This window comes from Carassius carassius, chromosome 4 (genome assembly GCF_963082965.1).
Source record: "Carassius carassius chromosome 4, fCarCar2.1, whole genome shotgun sequence".
NCBI lineage: Eukaryota > Metazoa > Chordata > Actinopteri > Cypriniformes > Cyprinidae > Carassius > Carassius carassius.
Window position 1 is genome coordinate 39,993,210 of NC_081758.1, and position 25,853 is coordinate 40,019,062.

General features: G+C 37.8%; 1 protein-coding gene across 1 annotated transcript; it reads left to right on the forward strand.

The window, feature by feature from the left end:
* The first annotated feature begins 1,251 nt into the window (after positions 1 to 1,251).
* Positions 1,252 to 25,646, forward strand: LOC132140029 (rapamycin-insensitive companion of mTOR-like). Its single transcript, XM_059548792.1, has 31 exons — positions 1,252 to 1,322; positions 1,906 to 1,973; positions 2,714 to 2,795; positions 2,878 to 2,960; positions 3,119 to 3,206; positions 3,305 to 3,395; positions 3,477 to 3,543; positions 3,637 to 3,717; positions 4,536 to 4,636; positions 4,748 to 4,913; positions 5,695 to 5,796; positions 6,644 to 6,690; positions 6,758 to 6,893; positions 6,988 to 7,187; positions 8,145 to 8,271; positions 9,153 to 9,317; positions 9,529 to 9,605; positions 10,643 to 10,721; positions 10,808 to 10,917; positions 11,795 to 11,882; positions 11,951 to 12,043; positions 12,152 to 12,258; positions 13,029 to 13,249; positions 14,282 to 15,236; positions 17,720 to 17,897; positions 18,024 to 18,108; positions 18,689 to 18,895; positions 18,976 to 19,131; positions 23,708 to 23,831; positions 23,924 to 24,062; positions 24,970 to 25,646. Exons 3-31 carry the CDS (start codon positions 2,762 to 2,764, stop codon positions 25,039 to 25,041), a joined length of 4,179 nt encoding a protein of 1,392 aa, XP_059404775.1. The 5' UTR covers positions 1,252 to 1,322; positions 1,906 to 1,973; positions 2,714 to 2,761; the 3' UTR covers positions 25,042 to 25,646.
* The last annotated feature ends 207 nt before the right edge of the window (positions 25,647 to 25,853 follow it).

Here is a 25,853-nt window from a genome sequence, read left to right on the forward strand (position 1 = left end):
TTGTAGAAAATTTCTGAATTCTTATGAAGTATTAATTTGAAAGATTTGAAAATATTTATTTTGAGAATTATTTAATGCAATATAAGAAGCTTTTTTCCTTTTAAACTACTTTGATCTTTGCCATAAAAATTTATTTACTAAAAATATCTTATTTATTTTCACAACTATATATATATAAATAATATCCCGGGGAACACATGTTAGGAGAAATTGTTAGCCTGAATGCAATGCAAGTCGCTTTGGATAAAAGCGTCTGCTAAATGCATAAATGTATTTATTTAATTTTATTTAATATATATATATATATATATATAGACACACACACACATTTACACAGACACGGGGAGGGGTTTGTGTTTTTATGATTTAGTACAAATTAGTGTTTGTACTGTATGATTTTATGAGATTTTAATGGATGAAATATATCTGGTTTGATTTGTTTTTTTCTTTAATAATAATGAAATGAAATTTTTAAATAAATTGTTATATGAATTATTATTTTTATGAGGAGCTTTGCAAAGCACATTTTGCCATACAACAGTAATATATTTCTTCCATAATTTATTTAAGTTAAACTAAATCTGTATTATATTTTTTTGGTGATCTCTTGTTAAATATAGGAAGTTTATGTGGACAGACATTCACACGAAGAACATGCAAACTTTTTCGAGACATATATCTGAGCATCTAGATGTGGGCTAAATATATGAGAAATCATTTAAAAGTTCATTATCAAAATTGTATAAGTGAAATTGAAAAAAGAAAAAGTGAAAGTGAAATGGCATACAGCCAAGTATGGTGACCAATACTCAGAATTCATGCTCTGCATTTAACCCATCCAAAGTGCACACACACACACACACTGTGAACACACACCCAGAGCAGTGGGCAGCCATTTATGCTGCGGCGCCCGGGGAGCAGTTGGGGGTTCGGTGCCTTGCTCAAGGGCACCTCAGTCGTGATATTGCCGGCCCGAGATTCGAACCCACAACCCTAGGGTTAGGAGTCAAACTCCAATAGGCCACGACTTCCCCCTATTTTGTCAGTATTGATTTATCGCCCAGTCTTATATTATTTTATACGATATAGGAATTTGTCCTATACATGTATATTGTTTATATGCATTTGTTTGATATGCTTGTATTCATCCAGCACTGAAGAACCCAGAGATTGTGGCCCGGCGGGGGGGTTTGAACACCATCCTAAAGAACGTCATCGACTGCCAGCTAAGCCGCATCAACGAGGCCCTGATCACCACCATACTGCACCTGCTCAATCACCCGCACACACGCCAGTACATACACACCGATGTTGAACTGGAGGTATGTGTACATGCAGCACTGTGTGCGGTCCACACGTTCATTGAGGAGCAGGTTTAATCTGGCCTGCATCATCCCCCAGTGACTTTTACTCTTCTCTGTTCCTCATATGAACTCATTAAAAGAGTAGTTCACTTCCAGAATAAAAAACCTCACACAAACCTGTATGACTTTCTTTCTTCTGTTAAACACAAATCAAGATATTTTGAAAAATGTTGGTATCCGAACACTTGATGAGCACCATTGACTTCCATAGTAATTTTTTTTTTCCTACAGTGGAAGTCAATGGTGCTCATCAAGTGTTCGGATACCAACATTTTTCAAAATATCTTGATTTGTGTTCAACAGAAGAAAGAAAGTCATACAGGTTATACAGAGTAAATAATGACAGAATTTCATTCTGGAAGTGAACTACTCTTTTAAGGATCTATGTGAAAAAAAAAATTTTTTAAATAAATATATATATATATATATATATATATATATATATATATATATATATATATATATATATATATATATATATATATATATATAATCAAGTTGTCTGACGTATGTTCTTGTTTATTTATTTTTTTCTTTCCAGCAAATTCTCGCACCTTACACAGACTTTCACTACAGACATAACCCTGACACAGCAGAGGCACAAATCAAGTGAGTTGTTTATATTTTGATTATATATATATGTATGTATGTATGTGTGTATATATATATATATCGTATATATATGTATCTTAACAAATATGTAAAATATAATTGAAGATGTTACATTAAAAATAAGAATTAAAAATGATTATTGTACTTTAATTTGATTACATTTTAAAGGATTGATTGATTGATTGATTGAATTGAAAATTGTATGTATTAATTCATTCTTGATAAGTTTCTTATACTTTATTTATTTTTACTTTTATTCCATTTATTTGTTGGTGTATTTATTTATCAAAATAATAATTATATACATTAAAATATTATAGATTTCAAGTAATATTGAAAAACAATTTTATATATATATATATATATATATATATATATATATATATATATATATATATATATATATATATATATATATATATATATATATATATAAAAAATAATAATTAAAAATAATTATTTTGATTAGGTTTGTATTTAAAACTTTTTTTTAATTTTTTTACTTTGCAGCCTGAAATGAAGACGGACAGTTTTTGTTTTTCCCAGCTTTATTAACTCAGTGAAACTTATAACATCAATGTAAAACATAACACCAACATATCAGAACAAAAAAACTATCAAATCTGTTGGAAAAAGGATCACCCCTCCTAAAAATGACTTGTAAACTCAATCATCTTCTCAACAGCACACAAAGCGAGTGTGTTTCTGACTGATTTATGATTCATTGTGTCCCATAGGGAAGACAGAGAAGCTCGGTTTTTATCCAGTAAAATGGATCCAGTAAAATGGCTATTGTTGCAGCCTTCCGCTCATGGTCAGGTAGGAAGTCTACTGCATCTTCATCTCAAGAGTAGAAAAGGGAAGCTGCTTTTCACACCTCTCCTCTGCTGTTCTCCTGCAGGTATTATAAACCTGTGTAAGTCAGGAAACTCAGGGCTCCAGTCTTTGATAGGCCTGCTCTCTATACCAAACATGGAAGTCAGGGTGAGTTTTAAATACTTGAATTATTTAGACTAACATGTGACACGTTTAAATGTTTAAACGCCATTTCAGTGATGATTTGGAGTGTTTAAACAGTTTGCGAGCGATGTACAGAGAGATGATTCGCTGTCAATCTGATCTCAATGCATTTTTGTATGCAGAAAGCCTTATTAGAAGTCATGTACGAGATCTTCAGATTGCCTGTTCCTGTAGTGACAGAAGATTTTGAGGAAGCACTGCACAGCGTGGGTAAGAAGCACCTTGATTCATGCATGATTCAAAAATGATTTGCATGTTGCTCTTTCTGTCTGGGATGTGCGTTTCATGCTAATGTTTGTGCCGTTCAGACCCCAGCAAGTTTCAGGACAGCTGGAGACTCTCTGATGGGTTTGTAGCTGCAGAAGCCAAAGTCATATTGCCTCACAGAGCACGATCCAGGTGGGACACAGAGCCTGACTGTAATACTGGAATATTCTGGGTCAAATCTTGTATTCATGTTCTTCTGTTGGCCTTCACCAGAACAGACCTCATGGACAACTACCTGGCACTACTGCTGTCTGCCTTCATCAACAGTGGACTACTGGAGGTATATAAGCACCGGATCACTCGATGGATGCTTGTGTAACTTTACTGGAGTGGATCTGTGGTGTTATGAATGATAATGTTTGTGTTTGCTCAGGGTCTGGTGGAGGTGGTGACCAGCAGTGATGGACGGATATCAGTGAGAGCCACTATTCTGCTCGGAGAACTTCTGCACATGGTACTACATTACTTCAGACCTGGAAACAGGGCTAAAAATCACCTTTTTACACTCCATAAATAGTTATTATGGGGCCATGAACTTGTGTTATGCTATATTTATTATTAGGTAGCTTATTGTGTTTTTATAAATTGTTCACAAATGTAGTTTTTTGTTTCATAAAAGCTCTACAATAATCAGATTTAGAACTTGTTTTACTGTAATTCATGTAACATTGTAACAGTCCTTCTCATTTTGGTGGTGTTAGTGAACATCGTTGATTTATTTTCTTTATGGTAACAGTTGTTATTGTTGACTAAAACGAAAATGAAAACTACTAAAAAAATAATTGATATAAATATAAAGTAGTTACTAAAACTTAAATAGAAAAGCTAATTAAAAATTAGTAATGAATGCTGTTTTATTTAAATAATATTAAAATGACACTTTATGAAGAAAAAATATAATAATGACGATGCAGAAAATCTTTAATGATCCTAAAACCACTTTCTTGGATTACGTTTTGGCCATAAATTAAAATGAAAAACAAAAGGTAAAAGTTGTTGGAAGATGCACCATAGTCACTGATCTGTTATTTATGTGGTACATTTAGTTTTACATTTTGATTTAAATATATATAACATGTTGCAATTGTAAAAATGTATATTTGTTTACTTGCGAAAGTTAGTTTCTCTCTTGCGTTTGTCACCTGACGAGCACAATTTAGACACACATTTGGGCAGCTGTAAAAAAGCCTTTAGCCTTTTAGCCTTTATTTTTGGACCTAAAACGTGACATTATTTCACCTGTGTGTTCATAATAGTTCTCCTCTCTTCCAGGCCAATACGATTCTTCCTCACTCTCACAGTCATCACCTGCACTGTCTGCCCACGCTGATCAACATGGCTACTTCCTTTGACGTCTCTCAGGAGAAACGGCTGTGAGTGCAACGATGCAAACACGCACACAAACAATAAACCGTAAGCAAGTGTCCAACAGCATCAGGCCATTAATTTTTTTTATTATTTTTTTTCAATGTCGTGTTTTCCAGACGTGCCAGTGCAGCTGTGAACCACCTGAAACGTTTCCACGAAAAGAAATGTCATTGCCCCAAACCGTACAGTCTTTACCTGGACCACATCCTGCGCAGGACGTCCAACTCCACTCACAAGAGAGAGCAGCACCAGCGTCCACAGAAGGACATCTACATCATGAAGGTACACACACACTACACGTCACTATATCCACATAACTTCACCCCAAAAATCAAAAGAAAGAAAGAAGAAATTAGATTTAGCTTTAAGTGCAAAAAAATGTTGCCTAATTTAAGACTTTTTTGAGTTGTCACATGATTTTAAAGACACTTTAAAACACAAATAAAACCCTCATGACTGTAATGTGATAAAAATATGACATTTGTTGTACTAGCTTGAATTTTTACTAATTAAAAAAATATATTATTTGTATTTAAATTAATTTGTTGCATGCAACATTGTTAAATTAATTGCATTAATAAACGTTTAATTACATTAATATGAATTACCTTTGACTAATTTGAATTAAACATTTAAAACGTACATATGCATTATGCTATTGACAGTCTGTGGGAACAAAAATATTTAATATGTATGTATGTATATATATATATATATATATATATATATATATATATATATATATATATATATATATGAAGGCTATTGGTAGAATCGTTAAATAAACTAATACAATTAAATAAAATATTTTACACACACACACACACACACACACACACACACACACACACACACACACACATATATATATATATATATATATATATATATATATATATATATATATATATATATATATATATATATATATATATAAAGCATTTTATTTATTTATTTTTTGTGAAGGCTTTATGACCTGGACATGTTTTTGGTAAAATTCATGCACTGTATATATTTATTAATTTCATGTAACAGAAGTTTCTGAGTTGTTTGTGTGCTGTAGGACACTGAAGAGGCGCTGATGATGATCTTGAGGGACAGTCAGATCCTCAATCACAAACAGAACCTGGACTGGAACTGGGTTCTGATCACCACTATACTGAAGGTAAAGGAGAGAAACAGGCCCACCTCACTCTTCCTGATAGAATGGTATCGTAATGCTTCCTGCTTACTGTAAAGTATAATGTGTACTGCCTTCTATTTTGAAGAAATAGTATGTAATGATGAACAAATTATAATTTCATAGAGAATAATACTAAATTGTTGTGACTTGAAGTTACTACATTGCGTGTGTAATTCAGGAAATTATATAGATTAATTCCTGAAATAACAACTTTTGCAGTTTTTATGTAATTTAATGTAAAAATGTCTCATGTAGCAGTTACTGTAAATCAAATGGTGAGTGAAGAAGCGAGACTTGGATACCGCATATTTCAGATATTGCATGTAGAATGGTAATGTGCTGTTACAAACAGAGCGATACACTGACTCCTGACACTATTAAAAGTCTGAATGTCAGTGCATTAAATCAAATATCAATCCAAGTGGCATTTATTTAAGGAAAGAAAGTTAATCCAATTTAAAGCTAAAAGTCAAGGCAGATTTAAGTCAATTATAAGCAAAAACATTTTATCAAAAGTAGTCAATAAGATGTTTTTTGTGTGTTTGTTTCGTAAAGTAATTCATACTTCTATTCAGCAAACCCCAACTGTTTTCAACTTTGAAACGAATTACTGTTTCTTAAGCAGTAAATCAGCATATTAACTTGATTTCTGAAGAATCATGTGACTCTGAAGACTGGAGTAATGATGCAGAAAGTCAGCTTAAAATACATTCATATAGAAAACAACAATTTTTAAGTTGTAATAATATTTCAGTTTTTCAAATAAATGCAGCCTTGGTGAGCACAAGAGATTTCTTTAATCTCATTGTGTTTTTTTTTTTCTTTCTAGTGGCCAAATGTGAACCTCAGAAATAACAAGGACGAGCAGATGCACAAGTAAGAGCAGCATGTGCTGAAGTTTCTACAGACTACATCTCTAACCTCAGTGTTTGTTTGTCTGTAGGTTTGTAAGGAGGTTGCTGTATTTCTATAAGCCCAGCAGTAAGCTGTACTCGGCTCTGGAGCTGGACCACGCCAAAGCCAGACAGCTGACGGTCGCAGGCTGCCAGTTCAACCAGTTCCTCTTGGATTCAGAAGAGGTGAGGAGAAATGAAGGCCTTCAAGCCTTTGCTGCTGTGCTTCTTTGGGAGTATTTAGCAGTCAACTTGGTTAATGTTGTTCTGTTTTCTGTAGGACGGCCAGGTGTATCTGGCAGAGCTTGTGAAGGATATCGTCCAGTGGCTCACATCCTCTTCTGGGCTTAAATCTGAACGCAGTCTCCATAGCAATGGCCTCCTCAGCACCCTCAGTCAGCACTACTTCCTGTTTTTGGGTACTCTGTCTGCACAGCCGGCCGGAGTCAAAATACTGGAGAAATGTGGCGTGTTTCAGTGGTGAGAAATGTAATTTAATGTTTAGTATCCCAGTAAACTTTATTATTTTGGCATGTGAAAAAGAACTGATAACATTAGCAATAGCCAAAAATACATTGTATGGATCAAAATTATCTTTTTTTTTTTAATGCCGAAAATAGGATATTAAGTAAAGTTCAGGTTCCATGAAGACATTTTGTAAATTTCCGTAAATATATGAAAATTAACTACCGTAAATATATGAAAATAAATTTTTTGATTAGTAATATGCATTGCTAAGAACTCCATTCGGACAACTTTAAAGGCGATTTTCTCATTATTTAGATTTTTTTGCACCCTCAGATTCCAGATTATCTCTGCCAAATATTGTCCGATCCTAACAAACCACACATCAATGGAAAGTATATTGCTTTCTGATGATGTATGAATCGCAATTTTACAAAAAAGTTGACACTTAAGACTGGTTTTGTGCTCCAGGGTCACAAATGTACCTCAGTATCATGTTCAGAAAAAAAAAAACACCTTAAAAAAATGTCCAGCAAAACTCAAACATTAGTGAAAATTTGCCACATATAGATTTCCACAGTTACTTACATTGTAAATTTAGAAAACGTATTTATATTTTAATTATTTAACTTTACTTTGTGTGATATCTTGGCATTAAATTACAGAAAACTAGTTAATGCTGCTGGCGCGTGTTTGTAAAACAACGGCTGAGAAAATGACTGCAAATTTTGTCGATCTCGATATTTTTTTCCATTTTTTTTTTTTTTTGGAAAGTTTTAAAAAAGTTTATTTATTTAGTTTATTTATTAGATATTTATTACCCCAATAGACGTTTATCCAACCATGAGGACTTCCACTTCTGAGAATCCTGAAATGCAGAAAGAAAGGGGGGCATTTTCCAGGCATGTTTATACTGGGGTACCACAGTAAACAGTGTGATTAACTGTGTTTGGTTTGGATTGTTTTGTGCAGTCTGTTGAGCTTGTGCTCAATGAAGAACCAGGATCACCTGCTGAAACTAACGGTGTCCACTCTGGACTACAGCAGAGACGGACTTGCACGAGTCATCCTGTCCAAGATCCTCACAGCGGCCACTGACGTGAGATAACCTTAATGACATTTCTGTGATTTGAGCAGGGTTGTTGTCATATAAACATTTTCGTTGCTGAAATGAAATTAAATCTATATTTAAAAAATTCAGCTAGTTATCAAGACACCTTTTCTCATTTGTATTAAGTTGATTAAACTAAACTAAAACTTAAAACTAAATAAAAATAGAGACATATGTTTTTTTTTATTAATAAAAATTAGAACATGCTTAAGAAGATTACTAAACTAAATTCAAATTACTAACTAAAATCAAATAAAAATGTGAAATGTAAAATTAAAAAATAATTCAAAATATTATTATAAACTATAATTTTATCTAAAATAACACTGGTTTAAAGTGGTGCTGTCAAACAAGTAATCGCATCCAAAATAAAAGTTTGTTTACATAATATATGTGCATCTGTACTGTATATATTTATTGTGTGTGTGTGTATATATATATATATATATATATATATATATATATATATATATATATATATATATATATATATATATATATATATATATATATATATGAATACAAACACATGCATGTGTATATATATATTTATGTATAATATAAATGTATATACATTCAAAATATACAATGTATGTGAGTGTATTTATTTATAAATAATAAATATACACAGAACACGTACGTATATTAGGTCAACAAAAACTTTTATTTTGGATGCATTTAATTGCGATTAATCATTTGACCGCAATCGTTTTAAGCCTTCATTTGAAAAAAAAAATAAAAAAAGATTTGTTTGACATTTTAAGAGTCCCTATATGGTGATTCCTGTCAAACCTTTTCAAGTGCTTCTGACTGTAAAGTTGAATATAGATAGATTGATATTAGAATTCTCCCTGTTTGTCTTGTAACAGAACTGCCGTCTGTACGCCACCAAACACCTGCGTGTGCTGCTGCGCGCTAACGTTGAGTTCTTCAGTAACTGGGGGATGGAGTTACTAGTCACACAGCTGCATGACCACAACAAAACCATTTCCATGGAGGCACTGGACATCCTGGACGAAGCCTGTGAAGAGAAGGTAATCAGCATCACCGCTGCAGGAAGTTGATAATGACGTTCAAGTAGTTTCAGATATGAATATATATAAATATTTTGGTAAAGATATGTTAAGCATATAATAATGTAATACTTTTTTTTTATATGTATATATTACTCACGATGCGGATTGATTTTGTATCAGTTAAATGTGTTTCTTATGCTCTTTACTTCTGCTGTTGTGATCCCTCCAGGCCAGCCTGCACGCTCTGATCCACATGAAACCAGCTCTGTCTCACCTGGGAGAGAAAGGCCTCCTGCTGCTGCTGAGGTTAACACTCCTGCTTTTCACTTTAACTAGGTTTACTACATAAATGTATCGCTTGAAAAGAAACATTTTAGCTAGTTTCTCAAACTGGGGTTCATGAGGGAACTGCAGATGGTTTGTTGAAAGAAAAAAAATTATAATAATTTGAAATAATACAATCAAAATCAAACACTTATAAAAAAAAAAAAAATATATATATATATATATATATATTTATTTATTTATATTATTATTTTTTTTTTCATTTCATGTGATCATTATCCAGAGAAGCAAGTGAATATTTTATGCTAAAGAAAATAAAGGTTGGAATTTCCTGAGCTAGTTTTTTTTATATTTCTGGCCAACACTAAAACTTTATACTGCAACACACTGACTAATATTGACGTGGGAATTATTCCTCACTTTTCTTTTTTTCTAAAATAAGCATTTCCATGCGGCTGTGTAATATTTAAAGCAGTTTTGGGTTGAACCTCGATCAAAAATATCTTTTTTGTTATTCGAATTCATTATATATTTCTGTTGCTAATAAAGATTTGTCATTGCATTTTTGTCATTCCATACCAATAGAAAAAAAAAAATTTTGGTTAATCTCAAATTTCTTTGGTATTTAATACAATTTAAATTGTTGTATGTTTCCATATTTACTTTAACTTTTTAATGCAACTTCCTTTTAAATAAAATATGCATGTAAAATAAGCAAAGATTTTGCTAAGACTTATTGGTGCTGCAATAATTCACACGTAATTTATGTTCTGAATTAATTGTTTAAAGAAAGCAAGCAATTTTTTACAAAGTCCATGTGGATTTGACATCATTTTGATCTTTCACCATCATTTAATGATAAACAATTATCCAGTAATATAATTAATTTACATAAATTTATTTTTTATGAAGTTATTGAGCAGTCATAAATCTTAATCTGTTAATGGTATAAAATGAAACATTTAAATAAGCTCATAAATGGTTGTACTCCTGGTTTGTAAGTCATCTGCTAAGAGTAGATGTAATGTGCTAAATGTCTCTCTGCTGTCCTCCTGTAGGTTCCTGTCCATCCCAAAGGGCTTCTCTTACCTCAATGAAAGAGGCTACGTCAACAAACAGCTCGAGAAATGGCAGAAGGTGAACGCTTCACAGCAGTGACTCTCTCTCAGCCTGTGTCTGTTCCTCTTTAATGCAGATGTATTAAGCCGTGTGTATTTTCGCAGGAGTATAATCTAAAGTATGTGGACATGATTGAGGAGCAGTTGAATGAAGCTCTCACAACATACCGCAAACCTGTCGACGGAGACAACTACGTCCGCCGCAGCAACCAAAGGTCTTAGAACTCCTTGATAAATGGCTTGTGAATTAAGAAGTCAGTTATTAATATATAAGCAAATTACCCTTACCATTGCACATACTTAAAGGGATAGTACACTCAAAATGATAATTGTGTCAACATTTACTCATCCTCAAGTTATTCCAAAACTGTATGAGTTTCTTTCTTTTGTTGAGCACAAAAGAAGATATTCTGAAGGACAATTGGTGGTTGCCATTGACATGAATAGTATACCGTATTTTTTGGACTATAAGTCGCACCTGAGTATAAGTCGCATCAGTCCAAAAATACGTCATGATGAGGGAAAAAACATATATAAGTCGCACTGGACTATAAGTCGCATTTATTTAGAACCAAGAACCAAGAGAAAACATTACCGTCTACAGCTGCCAGAGGGCGCTATATGCTGCTCAGTGTAGGCTACAGGAGCAATGAGCAGCATAGAGCGCCCTCTTGCAGCTGTAGACGGTAATGTTTTCTATTGGTTCATTTCTCTTGGTTCATTTCTCTTGGTTCATTTCTCTTGGTTTATGTCAAATTAATTTTGATAAATAAGTCGCACCTGACTATAAGTCGCAGGACCAGCCTAACTATGAAAAAAAGTGTGACTTATAGTCCGGAAAATACGATAACTATGGAAGTCAATGACTACCGTCAACTGTTTGGTTACCAACATTCTTCAGAATATTTTCTTTCATGTCCAGCAGAAGAAAGAGACTCAGTAAGGAATAGAAAAATGACAGTTTTCATTTTTGGTTGAACTATATCCCTTCATTGTTAATGATTTGAACAAGTCTAGCTATAATAACACTGTTATGAATATATATTAACATAATGTACACTTTTTTTTTAAATCAAAGCATTTATCTCATAGGTTACAGAGGCCAAATGTGTTTCTCCCTGTGCATTTATATGGGCAGTTGGTCCATGATAAAACCGGCTGCCTGCTGCTGGAAGCTCAGGTACACTTTCGCTGCTTGCTATGTTTGTTTTTGTGCACTTGTGTGTTAATCTTTGTGTGTTTTGTTAGGGTGTTATCCCAGATCTTAGCTACACAGTCCGATCTCCGGTGTTGGATCAATGGGAAGGCATTAAACAGCTGAAGGCGGCGCTGTGGGCTCTGGTCAGTGATGGTTTTTGCATACTGTTTGTACTAGGATCTCCTTGAATGTCTCTGGTTTTACTGTAAGCAAGCTTTTGGCTTTAACATTTGTCTTTTTTAATATTTCAGGGCAACATTGGCAGCTCAAACTGGGGTCTGAACCTCTTGCAGGAGGAGAACGTGATTCCAGATATTATTGCTTTGGCTCAGCACTGTGAGGTTCTGTCGATACGTGGGTAAGATTGTCTAATATAGGAATGAATTTGAACTCAATGCACATGAACAGAATCTGTGGGAACAATAGAGATGCTAGCAAGGGACGACTCATGACTTGCTAAAATGTGTCTGCTAGCTTGATGTAAAAAAAAAAAAACAATGCTTAGTTTGAGGTCAGTAAGATTCTTATGTTAAGAAATTGATACTTTTGTTCAGAGTGGATCCATTAAATTGAATAAAAGTGACAATAAAAGCATTTATAATTCTATTTCAAATCAATTTTGTTCTTTTGAACGGTCTATTCAGCAAAAAAATTGTGAAAAAACAAAAATATTTCCACAAAAATATTTTTAGTATATTAGAATGATTTCTGAAAGATCATGTGACTCTGAAGACTGGAGCAATGATGCTGAAAATTCAGCTTTGCATCACAGAAATTAATCACATTTATAAAAAAAATCGTTCTTTATAAAAAATATTTCAGTATTCTTGTTTTTACTGTATTTTCACTCAAATAAATGCAGCCTTGATGAGCATAAGAGACCTCTCAGAAACATAAAAAATAATCACTGTAGTGTTTAACCAGAAATTTCTGGTCTCATTTCAAACGGATAATTTGAACTTTGTAAGTCAAACAGCAAAAACATTTTATATTTCCTCTGAGTATCTTTTTGATTTGCCAGGGTGTTCCAACTTTGACTGTGGACCGCTAACTTAAATAATAGTAGTCCAGATAGCAATAAACTTGCAGCATATATTCAGTAAGTAACCAGCAGGTCTGTGTGTGCAGGACGTGTGTGTATGTGCTGGGTGTGATCAGCCGCACGCGGCAGGGCAGTGATGTGCTGAAGGCTTTAGGATGGGACTCGGTTCGGCACAGTCGCAGACAGCAGTGGCCCGTCGTCCCTGATGAAGTGGACGCTCCGCTGCCCAGTGAACTGTCATCAGTGCCCAGCACACTCAGCCTCAGCTCGGGGTCCACCAGCTCATGCCACAACAGCGAGAGCGAAGGTCAGCCCAGTGAGTCAATGCACACGCTTAACATGTCAACATGAAAGTATGTTGTTAATCTGTTTTTCACCTTGTTTGCAAGTAAAATATCTAAACATCCTTAAACGAGATAATTTAATAGTTGCGTAACTGTTAAGAGAGATTCTATCGTCAATTATGCTGCTTATTATTATTATTATTATATTGATCATTTTGCACCACATCTCTAAATTAACTAATTATGCCAATGGAGTAAGATAAAAAAAAATACTCTTTAAAGATTCATTCTCTAAAAACATGATATGATATATAACATTTTGATATATATATATATATATGTATGTGTATAAAAATTCTTAAAGTAAACTGATCTTGTTTAAAGGATGTTTATATTTACATTATACATTTAGCAGATGCTTTTATTCAAAGTTATTTACAAAAGAGGAACAAAAGCAACTAGTCCAAGAGCCAACAATATTTGTAATATACTACAGTATTCATAATAAACTAGATTTGAAAGCAAGATAGAGAGCTGTATTTAATGTTTTCATAAACTTTTTTGTGGAAAACAAGACATAATACTGATTAAAAAAATATTTGTAATGTGTTTACTATTTTTATTTTTTGTGCTTCATTTAATTGAGCGTCTTGTTTCACTCACTAGTATGCCAGATTATGGAAGTAAATATGGTTATGAATTGTGTCATTGCTGATTGTAATCAGTATTTATTAATGGTTTGAATTAGCTTTTTTATATTTTCAGTGTTCATTTTAGTTTGTTTGTTTTGTTATTATGTTTATTCATTTATTTTAATACTAACAAATTCTAGCATTTCACCTAAAGTTTTTTTCTTCTCTTTTTTTTCATTTAGTTGCCAAGACTTAGTTCAAGTTCAAGCCATCTTTTATTTGTTTTATTTATTTCAGCTTTATTTTAGTTAAGACATAATTTCGTTAAAAACATGCAAACAAACAAATGTATGCATTAATAGTCATTACGATCTGTTGGTTTGTGTTCTTCATCCATTGTGATACTGTACTTGTCGCTCTTAGGTTTGTATTTCGTGGATGACGATCACGAGGGTTTGGACATGTATGAAGACTCTTCTCTCATTATACACACAAAATCCTCAAAAGACAGAAGCCCTTTCACCATCCTGACCCCTTCACATCTCCGAAACCGCTTTCTGAACTCCCTGTCTCTGCCCAGTAAGAAGGGACGGAGTCCCAGTGACACTAAAGGCTTGACAAACACGGGAAAATCTCCCGAGGAAACCCGGCTCATGCGACGCAACCGGACCGTAGCGGAGTTCTCGAACTATTCTCCAGGCCACTCGGGGCTAAGCGAGGTGTTTTATAATTGCAGTCGCATGCCTCGCAGCCCAACGGTCAGCCTCGAGACTTCGTTTGTGGGTATAAAAGCATTAGCAGAGTCGTACACAACCGAGCGATGCATGGATTTAGAAGGCAGAGGTCAACATAAGGATGTGACCCCGAGCAACGGTCAGCAGGAGCGTTTGACCTGCGACGGCACGTTTAAGAGCCGCAGTCATAGCTTCAACACAGACACGACCACCAGTGGCATCAGCTCCATGAGCTCCTCCCCTTCCCGAGAGCCCGCCTCCTCCATCGCAATAGACACGGACTGTGTCAGCCTCAACACGGTGGTCAGCGCCAAAACTGTGAAAATGCAACACTCGCTCAGTCCTCAGTCCAATCACAATCACATCCTGTTGTCCAAGTCTAATTCCACCTCACTGGTTCCTCCGGGGTCCTCGCACACGCTCCCGCGCAGGGCACAGTCGCTGAAGTCGCCCTCCTGCAGCCACATCTACACGAGCCAGCGTGACGCGCTGGGATACGCCACGCTGAAACGCCTGCAGCAGCAGAGGATCCACCCGTCTCTGTCACACAGCGAAGCGCTGGCGTCTCCTGCTAAAGACGTGCTCTTTACAGACACCATCACCATGAAAACACGCAGCCTCGACTTCCGGCTCACCCCACGCAGGTACACTGCATTCCACTTTCATTCAACTACTAAATGTGTTAAATATTTATCTTGAAGAATTTTACACGTGTGTATGCATGTGGGTGCTTATAGTATTTATAGATCATGGTAGCTGTTTTTACTCCTTTTATGATAAATACATTGGAATTGATAATTAGTATTTAGTTTAGAATGTAAAATTGCATTAAAGTTAATAAGAATATACAGTGTGTATAATTTTTTTTTCATGTAAATAGAAATATTCGTTTTATAGCCTATTACAGTATTCATAATAAACTTGATTTGAAAATAAGCTGGGGAGCTGTTTTTTAGATAAGTATTTTATTTTTATTATTATTATTTTGTGGAAAAAAAGACAAAACACTTATTGATCAGTTTATATTTTTGGTTTACACTTTTTTTTTTTTAATGCATGCATTATGTCATGCTGATTGCAATCAGTATGAATTTAGTATTATTAATATTTTATTTTAGTAGTATTAATATTTTATTTTAAGTATTTAATATTTATGAAATATTTAATTTAATGTGTAATCATTTAAATGTATTTCCCTATAATTTCTATTTCTAAAAGATTTGTGGTAGTATTGTTTTATTAAGACTTTATGATTAAAAACTATATAAAAATAATGGTGATTATTGTTTAAGTAATTACTGTGCATTAATGTATTAACTACATAAATGAGAATCGAAAAAAGTAACACTAAGATTAATAAGAATTGCGGGGGGAAAGATGCTTTATAGTCGTAGAAATTTGGGGGGAAATGTCTTCTAATATAATTATAATGCAAATATATTATTTAGAATATTATATAATATTTTTGGATGTTCACCTATACATGGAAGTGGAATTGGAAGTGGAAGTCAAGGGTGTTTTCTGCTGGTTCTCAGGTATTCTGGGCGTTTCAGCTCCCACCGAAGAGTGTCCAGAACTCTTGTGCCATGGTGGGTAGAGCAGCTCAAGCGTAATATCTCCTCTTCAGCTCGACAAACTGTAGAGTTCCCCTCATAGAAACACTGTAGAGTATGGCTGCATGATTTATCGGGAAAAAAGAAATCATGATCTTAACTCATACATATACGCAATCTAATTTCTAAATGACAGTGATTCAATTGCACATATGTCACATCACAGTATCAGTTGTCAGAAGATGAAAACCATATATTTGTTGTACTAAGAGGATTTCCTGCGTCAGCGCTTTATAGTGCATTGAATGGTGATGTGTTGCTAGGCCTGTCGCAATAATCAATATATCAACTTATCGTGCAATATATCTACATGACCTCAATCTTTTTTTGTGACGCAATATATCGTCTGTTATATTTACATAAAGATGTATGCTACCATGTTTTGTACATTCCACTCGCGCCTTTCTTTTGCAGCTTCTTGTACACAGTAGTAGTGACTGTGTTTTTCAACATTAGTGTGCACTCTATTTACAGAGAAAAGAAGGTCTGGGAAAATTCTCTAAATGGAAAAATCTCCATACAAGTTAGTTATGCTTTTTTTTTTTTTTTTTTTTTTTTTTTTTTTTTTTTTTTTTTACTCGTACATTTATTTACTGTTTATTACGGTTTTTAAGGTATCTAATATTTGGATACTTAATTTCCACAATCTAAATATTCTCAAAAATTAAAAGTTTGTTGTCGTTTGGAAATGTGTAGACGTTCTTGCATTTTATGCTGTTGCATTATGATTTTATATTCAGTATATGATACAATGAAGGCAATATCTTTGATATTATTTTATTTGTAAAAAAGTTTAACAGTCAGGTTTGGTTGAAAAAAATATTTTTTTAGCAAGAATCGTGCAGCCCTACTGTAGAGTACAAGACAACATCCTGTCCCGTGTGACTACAGTTCCACTGTTATTTTCCTCCAAATACTTTAACCCATTTATTCATTTTTTTTATGATGGGTGAGGGACTAGATACCAATGCACCTCAAAGACTCGATCAGATGCTTGTGGAAACAGTCCTTTAGGAAAAACGCAAACCTTGCTGATGTACTGCTGAATCCTATTCCACCTCGACCTAAACAACTAAAACAGCTTAGTAGCGTCTATAGCTGCACCCTAATTAACACACTTTTAGAAAGTCCAGTTCTTCTTATTAAATATATCATATTCATGACTTGTCATGTTTATAATGATAAAATCCACTAGAAACAGCTTATTTGGAAAACAGTTTATCATCCTAGCTTACTATTTACTTCATACTATAAATTTGTAAGCACTACTATATTGCATACTAGGCCTGTTTAGTTTGCATTGGGACACAGCCTTTGTGTTCACTCAGAATTACAGCTGGGTGCTTCGTGGCAGGATTCTAATGAATTTCTGCATAAAGGTGGATGTCCAGGACATGAGTAGTTGTCGTAAGTGTTGATTAGTAGCAGTTTGTTGACCATACTAATATAAGTGAATGTTTAGGATTAATGCTAATGATTAGCAGTGCGTCTGCTTGTGTTTGCTCTTCTGTCAGGTTTTTGAAAGCTCTGAGTTTTGCATCTCTGGATAAGGAGGACTTGCTGAGTCCGATCAGTCACTCGAACCTGCAGCGCTCCTCTTCCCTGCGCTCCATGGTCTCTAGCGCCACCTTCAGCTGCAGTGAAGACTACATCGGCCTGGCTCTGCCCCTGGACATCAACCACATGTTTCAGGTACAGTTTGTTCTGTTCTTGGCAAAAGTTTTTAAAGAAAACTACTTTTTTTTTATGTAGGGAAAATTACTGTGTTTTAATTGAGTATATTTTTTGTTTACATATAATATTTTACTTTATTTTTAGATTAATGAAACCTCATATTTCCAGAAGAGAACAAGCCCCCCTGCTGGAGAAAAATCATCCAAATTTCTTTTTGGGGAATCTGATGGTATGACTGCTTGTTGCATCACCCTTATTATTATTATTATTATTATTATTATCAGTAGTAATAGTAATTTTAATAATTAAATAGAAATTCAGTACCATTCTAAAGTTTGGGGTTGTTAAGATTTGTTATAGTTTTTGAAGAAGTCTGCTCACCAAGGCTGCATTCATTTGATCTTAAATACAGTATTATCAGTCATATTATGAAATATTATTACCATTTTAAGGAACTATGTGAATGTATTTTACAAATGTAATTTATTCCTGTGATCAAAGCTATATTTTCAGCATCATTCCTCCAGTCTTCAGTGTCACATGATCCTTCAGAAATCATTCAAATATGCTGATTTGCTGCTTAAGAAATGTTTATTATTATTATAAATGTTTAATATCTTTGTGGAAATGGTGATGCGTTTTTCCAGGATTCTTTATTGAGTTCAAATGAATCTTTTGTGACATTAAATTTGCGACAAATTTCTTGAACCAAAATCCTGCTGACCTCAAAATAGCAGTGTATATCATTCTAATTGAGAAAAAAAAGTGTTCTATTAAACCAATCCATGTGTCTCTTGTGTGTTCCTCAGAGGCGTGTCGTGGTCCTGCTCTAAAGCCGCAGATGAGTATAACGGAGCTGTTGAACAGCATCCGCTCAGATCAGCATCACCTGCTGGGAGCCGATGAGAGTACAGGCCTACAGGAGCACACCGAGCACAACTGCCTCTACTGCAGCGCTCTCACCGTCCTTGGCTCACACACACACAGCCACATGAACAACACACACACTCGCACAGGTGAGCAAGGCTCTAGGTTCAATCCCCAGACTTAATGGAAGAAGAGTAGTTTAGTCTGTTGTTGTCATACTCTTCGGCAGATCTGTCTGATGGTTTCTCTCAGTGGCACAGCCAGCCTACCCACAATCACCTGGAGGTGGTCACACAGTCCAAGTTCTCGGGGATCTCGGGCTGCAGCGACGCGGCCGTCAGTCAGGGTTCGGCCAGCAGCACTCCCAGCACAGAGCTCATACTGGGTGAGGATGACACCCATTTCCATCAATGCACAGCACTGCTGCGGATTTCAGAATCGTTGACTGGTGCATTGGAAATCCATGGAGGTTTTATGGAGAATGAGCATGTTTTTTAGATTCATTTTGGAACGATACAAAAAAAAAAAAAACATTCCTATCCTAACATGTGTAATAATCAAAAAACAAAAAAAACATTCATAATAAATGAATAAAAATAAATAATTTATAATACAAATAAACAAAAGAACATTACTTAAACTACAGTTATCAGAATAGTATGTTTTATTATTTTTTAAATATATAAAAAAATATAAATAAAAACACGTTTTTTCTTAGCATCACATTAAATACGACGTCTATTCTGACGTTTCTCATCTGAGAAATTTTCCTTTTTTTCAATTTTGTGTGTACTCTCCAAAGGAACAACATAAGATGGAACAGTTAGAACTTTTTTTTAGTAACAGTAATGTAAGTGGTATTAGTGATGATGATTATGATGATGATAAGAAACATAAAACAATTATAATAATAAATTACATTTATCAGAACAGTATCTGATACTGTTTTTTGTTTTACTAAATTTAAAAACTAAGAAATCTTTATAAGCATCAATAAACTTGATAACTGAAAAATGTTTTGTTTTTGTCAAAATGATCCAATTTTCTTTTATGCCAAAAATCATTAGAATATCAAGTAAAGATCATGTTCCATGAAGATATTTAGTAAATTTCCTACTGTAAATATATCAAAACTTAATTTTTGATTAGTAGTATGCATTGCTAAGAATAATTTGGACAACTTTAAAGGTGATTTTCTCAGTATTTAGATTTTCTGCACCCTCAGAATCCAGATATTGTCAGATCCTAACAAACCATACATCAACTTTCAGAGGATGTATAAATCTCAATTTCGAAAAAATTGACACTTAATACTGGTTTTGTAGCAAATTGTATAAAAGGGGTGTTTATCCACTTTTTAGTAGATATTTGTTTAGCATGTGTTAAACAAAAATGAATGGTGAAAAATATCCCGGATATGGAGGCCAAGTTGTTCATTTATAGGAAACCAAAAGCCCCTGCAAGTCAAGTAGATGCTTAAGTCAGCTACAGTGTGCAGGGCTCCATCCATCCATCCATCCATCCATCCATCCATCCATCCATCTTCTACCGCTTATCCGGGACCGGGTCGCGGGGGCAGCAGTCTAAGCAGAGAACCCCAGACTTCCCTCTCCCTAGACACTTCCTCCAGCTCTTCTGGGGGGACACCGAGGCGTTCCCAGGCCAGCCGGGAGACATAGTCTCTCCAGCGTGTCCTAGGTCTCCCCCGGGGTCTCCTCCCAGTGGGATGTGCCCGGAACACCTTCCCGGGAAGGCGTCCAGGAGGCATCCGGAACAGATGCCCGAGCCACCTCAGCTGACCCCTCTCGATGTGGAGGAGCAGCGGCTCTACTCTGAGCTCCTCCCGGGTGACTGAGCTTCTCACCCTATCTCTAAGGGATCGCCCAGCCACCCTGCGGAGAAAGCACATTTCGGCCGCCTGTATCCGGGATCTTGTCCTTTCGGTCATGACCCAAAGCTCATGACCATAGGTGAGAGTAGGAACGTAGATTGACCGGTAAATCGAGAGCTTCGCCTTGCGGCTCAGCTCTTTCTTCACCACGACAGACCGGTACATCGACCGCATTACTGCAGAAGCTGCACCGATCCGTCTGTCAATCTCCCGTTCCATCCTTCCCTCACTCGTGAACAAGACCCCAAGATACTTAAACTCCTCCACTTGAGGCAGGAACTCTCCACCAACCTGAAGTGGGCAAGCCACCCTTTTCCGACTGAGGACCATGGCCTCGGATTTGGAGGTGCTGATTCTCATCCCAGCCGCTTCACACTCGGCTGCAAACCGTCCCAGTGCATGCTGAAGGTCCTGGCCTGATGAGGCCAACACGACAACATCATCCGCAAAGAGCAGAGACGAAATCGTGTTGTCACCAAACCTGACCCCCTCCGGCCCCTGGCTGCGCCTAGAAATTCTGTCCATAAAAATCATGAACAGAACCGGCGACAAAGGGCAGCCCTGCCGGAGTCCAACACGCACCGGGAACAAGTCTGACTTACAGCTGGCAATACGAACCAAGCTCCTGCTCCGTTCGTACAGGGACCGGATAGCCCTTAGCAAAGGGCCCCGGACCCCATACTCCCGGAGAACCCTCCACAGGCCGCCGCGAGGGACACAGTCGAATGCCTTCTCCAAATCCACAAAGCACATGTGGACTGGTTGGGCATACTCCCATGAACCCTCCAGCACCCTGTAGAGGGTATAGAGCTGGTCCAGTGTTCCACGGCCTGGACGAAAACCACACTGTTCCTCCTGAATCCGAGGTTCTACTATCGGCCGGATTCTCCTCTCCAGTACCCTGGCATAGACTTTCCCAGGGAGGCTGAGAAGTGTGATCCCCCTGTAGTTGGAACACACCCTCCGGTCCCCCTTCTTAAAAAGAGGGACCACCACCCCGGTCTGCCATCCCAGAGGCACCGTCCCCGACTGCCACGCGATGCTGCAGAGGCGTGTCAGCCAAGACAGCCCCACAACATCCAGAGACTTGAGGTACTCAGGGCGGATCTCATCCACCCCCGGTGCCTTGCCACCGAGGAGTTTCTTGACTACCTCGGTGACTTCAGCTTGGGTTATGGACGAGTCCACATCTGAGCCCTCAGCCTCTGCTTCCTCAATGGAAGACGTGGCACCGGGATTGAGGAGATCCTCGAAGTATTCCTTCCACCGTCCAACGACATCCCCAGTTGAGGTCAACAGCTCCCCACCTCTACTGTAAACAGCGTTGGTAGGGCACTGCTTCCCTCTCCTGAGGCGCCGGACGGTTTGCCAGAATCTCTTCGAGGCTGACCGATAGTCCTTCTCCATGGCCTCACCGAACTCCTCCCAGGCCCGAGTTTTTGCCTCCACAACCACCCGGGCTGTAGTCCGCTTGGCCTGCCGGTACCTGTCAGCTGCCTCTGGAGTCCCACAAGCCAACCAGGCCCGATAGGACTCCTTCTTCAGCTTGACGGCATCCCTTACTTCCGGTGTCCACCACCGGGTTCGGGGATTGCCGCTTCGACAGGCACCGGAAACCTTACGGCCACAGCTCCGAGCGGCCGCTTCAACAATGGAGGTGGAGAACATGGTCCACTCGGACTCAATATCTCCAGCCTCCCTCGGGATCCAGTCGAAGCTCTGCCGGAGGTGGGAGTTGAAGATCTCTCTGACAGGAGACTCGGCCAAACGTTCCCAGCAGACCCTCACAGTACGTTTGGGTCTGCCGAGTCTGTCCAGCTTCCTCCCCCGCCATCGGATCCAACTCACCACCAGGTGGTGATCGGTTGACAGCTCCGCCCCTCTCTTCACCCGAGTGTCCAAGACATACGGCCGGAGGTCGGATGAAACGACCACAAAGTCGATCATCGACCTACGGCCTAGGGTGTCCTGGTGCCACGTGTACTGATGGACACCCTTATGCTTGAACATGGTGTTCGTTAAGGACAAGCTGTAACTAGCACAGAAGTCCAATAACTGAACACCGCTCGGGTTCAGATCAGGGGGGCCGTTCCTCCCAATCACGCCCCTCCAGGTGTCACTGTCGTTGCCCACGTGGGCGTTGAAGTCCCCCAGTAAAACGACGGAGTCCCCAGTCGGAGCACTTTCCAGCACCCCTCCCAGAGACTCCAAGAAGGCTGGGTACTCTGCATTGCCGTTCGGCCCGTAGGCACAAACGACAGTGAGAGACCTATCCCCGACCCGAAGGCGCAGGGAAGCGACCCTCTCGTTCACCGGGGTAAACTCCAACACATGGCAGCTGAGCTGGGGGGCTATAAGCAAACCCACACCAGCCCGCCGCCTCTCACCATGGGCAACTCCAGAGTGGTGAAGAGTCCATCCTCTCTCGAGGAGTGTGGTACCAGAGCCCAAGCTGTGCGTAGAGGTGAGTCCGACTATCGCTAGTCGGAACCTCTCTACCTCACGCACAATCTCGGGCTCCTTCCCCGCCAGTGAGGTGACGTTCCACATCCCTAGAGCTAGTTTCCGTGTCCAGGGATCGGGCTGTCGAGGCCCCCGCCTTCGACTGCCACCCGATTGTCTAAGCACCGGCCCCTTACGGTCCCTCCTGTAGGTGGTGAGCCCCGGGGAAGGCGGCCCCACGTCGCTCCTTCGGGCTGAGCCCGGCCGGACCCCGTGGGGGGAGGCCCGGCCACCAGGCGCTCGCATACGAGCCCCAACCCCGGGCCTGGCTCCAGGGTGGGGCCCCGGCTGCGCCATACCGGGCGACGTCACGGTCCTTTGATTTATTCTTCTCATAAGGGGTTTTGAACCGCTCTTAGTCTGACCCGTCGCCTAGGACCTGTTTGCCTTGGGAGACCCTACCAGGGGCATATAGCCCCGGACAACATAGCTCCTAGGGTCATTCGGGTACTCAAATCCCTCCACCACGTTAAGGTGGCAGTTCAAGGAGGGGCACTAAACATTTTGCTTCAGTATAAAGACAATAGAGGTCAAAAGATGAAAATCAATGATGATTGTGTTTGTGAAGGTGGAAAGGCGATATCTGAGGACGGGCCGGCCTGCAGAGTTCTGTTGAGGAAAGAGGTTCTGCGACTCGTCATCAACCTCAGCTCCTCAGTCGGCACCAAAGGACACGAAACCGGATTACTGACGTAAGAACAAGCGAGAAATACTGTGTGAGTGTGTGTGTGTGTGTGTTCAGTGTTTGCTTTACGCCCGTGTGACGCGCTGCTGCCCTCTGCAGGATAAAGGAGAAGTTTGCGTTCACTTTTGACGACATCTGCCTGTACTCTGAGGTCTCCTTCCTGCTGGCCAGCTGCAGGTTTCGTCTGGCCTCACGCCGCTTCATCCAAGAGCTCTTCCAGGATGTGCAGTTCATTCCGGTACGGCATCTCTCAGGAATGCCTCTATAATAAAGCTCCACCAAAATACTTCCTCTAGCAGCTGAACTAAAGGACTCTGAGTTAATATTGCTCAGAGAAGTTCATAGTTTGTGACTTTTACATCTGTTTACAGACTCTCAGCCATACTAGGGACCTCCAGAATTAAAAACTCAGTTTGACCACATTTTATTGAGAAAAATAAATAATTATAATTAATAAAACAAAGGTAAGTAGTAATATAAGAAAATTACTTAAGTCATCATCAGAACAGTATTTGGTATTGTTTTTGTTTTTTATTTGTTTGTTTGTTTGTTTTATTAAAAATATTAGTGTCAAATTAAATACAATTAAATAAGTTTTTACATTTTTTGACATTATATTTTAATATTTGTTATTATACAATAAAATTTGAACACTGCAAAATACAGAACAACTACAACTTTCCCATTAAATTTTTGCATTAAAAACATGGATATGTTTTGAATGCAATATAAAACAAGGATGCATTAATTTGGTCAAAAGTGACATTTTAAAGACAAGTACATTTTGATCTTTTGTTTATTAAAGAATCATGAAAAAAATGCATCACTGTTTCCACAAAAATATTAACATGGATGATAAAAAGAAATGTTTCTTGAGCAGCAAATCAGCATGTTAGAATGATTTCTGAAAGATCATGTGACTCTTCATCATGTGAAAATTCAGCTTTGAAATCACAGCAATAAGTTAATTTCAAATAGAAAACAATTCTTTGTAGTTGTAAAAATATTAAACAATATTACCGTTTTTTGTTCTGTATTTTTAATCAAATAAATGTAGCCTAAATGTAAATATTTTTCAGTGAATTTTGAATCCGATAAACTCGTATCGGTCTCCCACAAGAGTTTGACTGTGTTTCTGTCTCCAGCTGTATGATGAAGCTGAAGCGGTGCTGAATAAACCATCGCAGCCTGTTCCTGCGGAGACTGAGGAGCCTTGATTCCTCCGTCAGCTTCCTGAACCCCTCCCCACCGTTGTCCATCATCTCACCTCCCGTACGGCACAGACAGACACACATGGAGGACGAGGAAGGAGGCGCTTACAGGAACACCGAAACAAGCCCCTGGACTTCTGTGTGTTTCTGAAGAGGAGCAGTTTACCAAATAACGTCTTCAGACTGTGATACAGGTGAACCAGAGCGCTTCACACGGTCCTAACATACGGAGCGATGCGTTCACAAAGAACCATTTGACTGAAAGAGCGGTTTACACTTTAAGAGCGCCAGATGAACAGATAAAGATGCACTGGTGTTTTTACATATCATATCCACCACATCCCAATATTTCAAAATATCACACAAACACTACAAAGAATTCAGCGCAAATCATTTAAGGACTAATGAATTTAGGACTTCCAGAACTGAAAGAAATGGCGACACGTTGATTACATTTTATACTATTTATTAGTTTCTTTTCTTTTGTACGTGTGCGTTTGGTTTTTTTATGACCTCCAGACAATCAGAAAAAAACCTAGTTTGTGATATTGGTACACATTTTTGGAAAATCTGATATCCGCATACCGTCTCATAAATACTCTCGCAGGAAATTCTCCTCTGAAAGACACAGGCGAAGCACACGTGAGCACTGATATACACACACACACACACACACTCGCTGGTTTGATGTTTTCACCAACTCCAGGGTGGATCTCATGAAAGTGACCCAGGTTGTATTTCACCTCATTTATCATTACTGTAAAGCTGTATTCTGGGAGAAATGTTCTAGATTATCATGAGTCACGATGCAAAAGATC

Excerpts from the sequence above, each read along its gene's own strand:
- LOC132140029 (XM_059548792.1), top strand. The coding sequence starts at position 2,762 with ATGGCTATTGTTGCAGCCTTCCGCTCATGGTCAG. Across the intron at positions 6,894-6,987 it reads TCCTCTTGGATTCAGAAGAG|GACGGCCAGGTGTATCTGGC; the intron begins GTGAGGAGAAAT and ends TGTTTTCTGTAG. Across the intron at positions 24,063-24,969 it reads AGGATGTGCAGTTCATTCCG|CTGTATGATGAAGCTGAAGC; the intron begins GTACGGCATCTC and ends TTCTGTCTCCAG.